General features: G+C 33.6%; 1 protein-coding gene across 4 annotated transcripts; it reads right to left on the bottom strand.

Moving 5' to 3' along the window:
• LOC107624755 lies at positions 278 to 3235 on the bottom strand. Of its 4 annotated transcripts, XM_016327203.2 has the most exons (7): positions 3010 to 3235; positions 2625 to 2677; positions 2347 to 2471; positions 1432 to 2110; positions 1238 to 1306; positions 885 to 1033; positions 278 to 780 (listed from the first exon to the last, which is right to left on the bottom strand). In XM_016327203.2, the coding sequence occupies exons 3-7, from the start codon at positions 2437 to 2439 to the stop codon at positions 589 to 591; spliced, it is 1182 nt and encodes a 393-aa protein (XP_016182689.1). In that variant the 5' UTR covers positions 2440 to 2471; positions 2625 to 2677; positions 3010 to 3235; the 3' UTR covers positions 278 to 588. The 4 variants fall into 4 exon arrangements, with proteins under 4 accessions (XP_016182689.1, XP_016182688.1, XP_016182692.1 ...); XM_016327202.2 differs by lacking the exon at positions 2625 to 2677 and having other exon boundaries at positions 3010 to 3234; XM_016327206.2 differs by lacking the exon at positions 2625 to 2677 and having other exon boundaries at positions 885 to 1024; positions 3010 to 3232.

The raw sequence follows: 3541 nt of genomic DNA, 5'->3' as shown, positions 1-3541 counted from the left end.
CAAAGAAAACTCGGAAACTCGAAATGATTTCATCTTATTCACCACGAAAAATTTATTTCATTTATATGACTACAATATACATTAGGTGTTATATTCACAGCATTTTACTATCTAACCGAATGAGTCAAATTGTATCTTCAATAAAAACAGACAAGCATCTTCAAATAACATTTTTGATGCAGTGATTTAAACATACTACAACCCCAAAATACCCTATCCAACTCTTAGAATGCAACAGTTAGAAGGGCAAATAAATATCCAAGCAAGAGATGTCTCATTTATGCTAAACATTTCAAATCCTCCAAAAGTATATAATATGAATACTCAATATAAACATAAGAAGTCAATCAGAAAAAAAGAGGACATTCACATTCTATATATAACTTAAACTACCCTATTTAGATGTTCTCATTTGAATGGCGTAATTAATAAAGAACGGGGAAAAAAGAAAGAATAAAAGTGTTGCTGCTAGGAACTAGGAAAAGGTCTAGTAACATAAATTCTTATTGTAAGAAAATTGAATCTTCGCTGCAATACTGCATACTCAACAATGTATATATATATATAGGGATTAAAAATGTGGTATATTCAGAGAAGCTCCCATTCAGGTTCAGAGATATCAGGAAGCTGTGAATTTTTGTGATCCTTAACTGAGCTTGGACATGAATTCTTCACAACATCCTCCTCTTCATCATTGTTTCCATGCCATATCATAAGCTCCTTATACTCTTGCTTCCTTGCAGACTTCTTGGATAACGAGAAGGGTTGCTGCCTCTTTTTCTTCGGACATTAAGAAAAAGGATACTCCTGTTAGAGATGAACATCCACCAACAAAATAAAAAGAAAGGTTTGAGGTGTGTGAGCGTGCGTCTGCATGCGTGTACCTTATTAGTCTCTAGATTACCACCAGTCTTGGGAGCTAATCGAAGTTCATCTCTGGTCACCATAATACAAGTTTCATCAAGATTCTGCTCATCATCTTGTTGCACGGTATTAATCATCATTGCATCTGAACTCCATGCTTCTGGAATTTCTTAAATAATGTTACAGGAATCGTTTACCAACATACCAAATTTTGTTATCATGGTTTCAAGAGACCAAAGAAAAAGGTTTGTGTGATAAACTACGTTAAGTATTTTCAAACAACAGGTAATAATAAACAAACCAAGGAAGTACTTCGCAATGATTTGAATTAGAAAAACCTAAACTCATACTACTAAACGAAACAAATTCATACCTGGATGAGATACAACAACAGTGTCATTTGAATACTCATCTGACTCTATTGCTCTGATCATAGAGAACCCTGCCAGGTAAGTAAAATATAGCCATCATCAGAAGTTTTATGTAACCGATAAAAAGGATACAAATATATTCAACAGACACTTAGGTCCTGTTTGGTAACTATTTCAAGCAGTCTCAAATACTTACCATCTGCGTCTCCGAATAGGACACTGGAGGAAGAACAACCCATGTTCATCTCTTTCTTTTCAGCTGGCTTAACTGATGCCGGAGCATTGTAGATCTGTTCAGTACTTGAACTTTCAATTTCATCGCAACATAGTGCATCACAAGCAGGACTTTTTACTTCAGAAGAAGCCGGATTTGAAAAATTAACTTCATGATTTTGTTTTTCATTTGAGAGCTCACATGCTTGAGATGTGCTGCATCTGCCTCTATCTGATGCTAAGGAAGTGATTTCACTGGTTGCATTGGACGAAGGCATCTTACTTTGTTGATTTTCATCACCACCAAGGTTTGATTTTATATATGAATGACCAACTTGAACAAAATCACCAGCATCCGCCTCAAACAAAGCATTGGCATCACAAGATTCATCACGTATTGCAGCAATATCAACATCAAAATTGATCCTTGAATCCTCTGCTGTCTCCTTGGCATCTGCCTTTACGGTTATTTTCTCGGAACCTTGAGATGTCATCTCCAAGGAACTGTCATCAGTATAATGATCTATCGGCAATTCAGACACAGCCTTTTCATCCAAATCGCACAAAGACAGAGGAAGTAAATCTTTCATGACACCAGCATAAATTTTCTTAACATTTTCCCCAACAGTCTGCATCTGATCCTCCATGTATTTAAAAGTATCCTGTCATCGACAAACAAAGGGGGAAAAAAAGATTTATAGTGCAAATCAATGCATACCACATAACTATCATTACCAAGAATTGTTCAACCAGAATAATCTTACTGAATTGATATCATAAATAAGAAGCAATTCAGAAAAAGTTTTATCGTAGATTGCCATAAAAGGATACATTCATGATCCAACTCTCAATGCATGTGATAATGATACTTAATAAAAGGATTATGACAAATGCATACCTGAAGCATCATCTCTTCCATGTCGAGGCACATATTCTCAAACTTTTGGTACACGTTTCCAACCCATGCTATGCCTTTTACATCCATAGCCATCACAGTATGTAACTATGTTTCTACTTGATTATCTGCAAGAGAATTTATGAGGCTGTAGTTTTCATAGGCCTAATGTACATTAATTCATGAATGCTATTATTAACAAGAAATTAAATGGATTGGAGACGAAGTTATAGGCTAAAAAAACCTTAATAAGCAACAATCAGCATTAAACAAGTTGTTACCTAATAATGCCAAACTCAATCCCACTTCTCAGAGTCCCATTCCCATGCCCCAACTACAACAAACAGAACCATAATTTCATCTTCTAAACCACAAAACATCCTTCAGGACACTGTTTACTTACTTCTCATAATGCTCAAATTTTAACCATATTATCCTAAAAGGAAAAGAGTAATTTTTTTAAAAACCCTCAACATGCAACCTCCAGGTTAACCTTGATCAGAGCACAACTTGACCTAAACTCAAATTAAATTAAAGCAATAAAGGAAACAAAACAATCCAATATGTAAACAATTAAAAGAAAAAAACAACCTTGCAATCATAAAGCACAACGCAATTGGAATACTACTCCAATAAAATTAAAGAGAAAGAGGGAAAAGAATTTACTTGATTGTTCGAGTTCCAAGACAGAAAGCGGAGAAGAGAATTTAAGAGGAAGAGAAGAAGAGAGAGTGAGGTCAGCACAACACAAGAGAACAAAGAAAGTGAGAACCCTTATGTGAGTGTTTGTGTGGGACCCTCAATTCAATTCAATTGAACCCTCATGCCATTATTTTTTGACCTGCAATCACTGATCCTTTTTGTACTGTTCTTTTGTTTTCATTCACTCTTTTTCTGTTACTACTCTCTTTTTTGTTTCTTTCTCTATCTTATTTCGCAAGAGATAGCGTATATATGGATGATTTTAATGATATCTTTTTTTAGAAAGAATATTTACGTTTTTTGCTTCTAATAATTCATATATATAATTATTGTAGTTTGGATTAAATCAATTTTTAAAAAAAATTAATATAATTTGTTACGATTTAGATGATATTAAATTGATTTTTGTTTTTTAATATAATCTAAATTTATTCAAAAAATTATGATTTATATTGTATCTATTTAAATTTATTTTTTAATTTAATCGGATTGAAAC

The sequence above is a fragment of the Arachis ipaensis genome, chromosome B02 (assembly GCF_000816755.2).
Source record: "Arachis ipaensis cultivar K30076 chromosome B02, Araip1.1, whole genome shotgun sequence".
Taxonomy (NCBI): Eukaryota; Viridiplantae; Streptophyta; class Magnoliopsida; order Fabales; family Fabaceae; genus Arachis; species Arachis ipaensis.
This window is presented reverse-complemented; position numbering and strand designations above follow the sequence as displayed.

What these genes read in the sequence shown, in the direction of transcription:
- LOC107624755 (XM_016327203.2), bottom strand. Translation starts at nt 2,439, where the DNA reads ATGGCTATGGATGTAAAAGGCATAGCATGGGTTGGAAACGTGTACCAA. An exon ending in TGGAAGAGATGATGCTTCAG is followed by an intron (nt 2,111 to 2,346) that starts GTATGCATTTGT and finishes TGTCGATGACAG; the next exon opens with GATACTTTTAAATACATGGA. An exon ending in TGTTGTTGTATCTCATCCAG is followed by an intron (nt 1,034 to 1,237) that starts GTATGAATTTGT and finishes ACATTATTTAAG; the next exon opens with AAATTCCAGAAGCATGGAGT.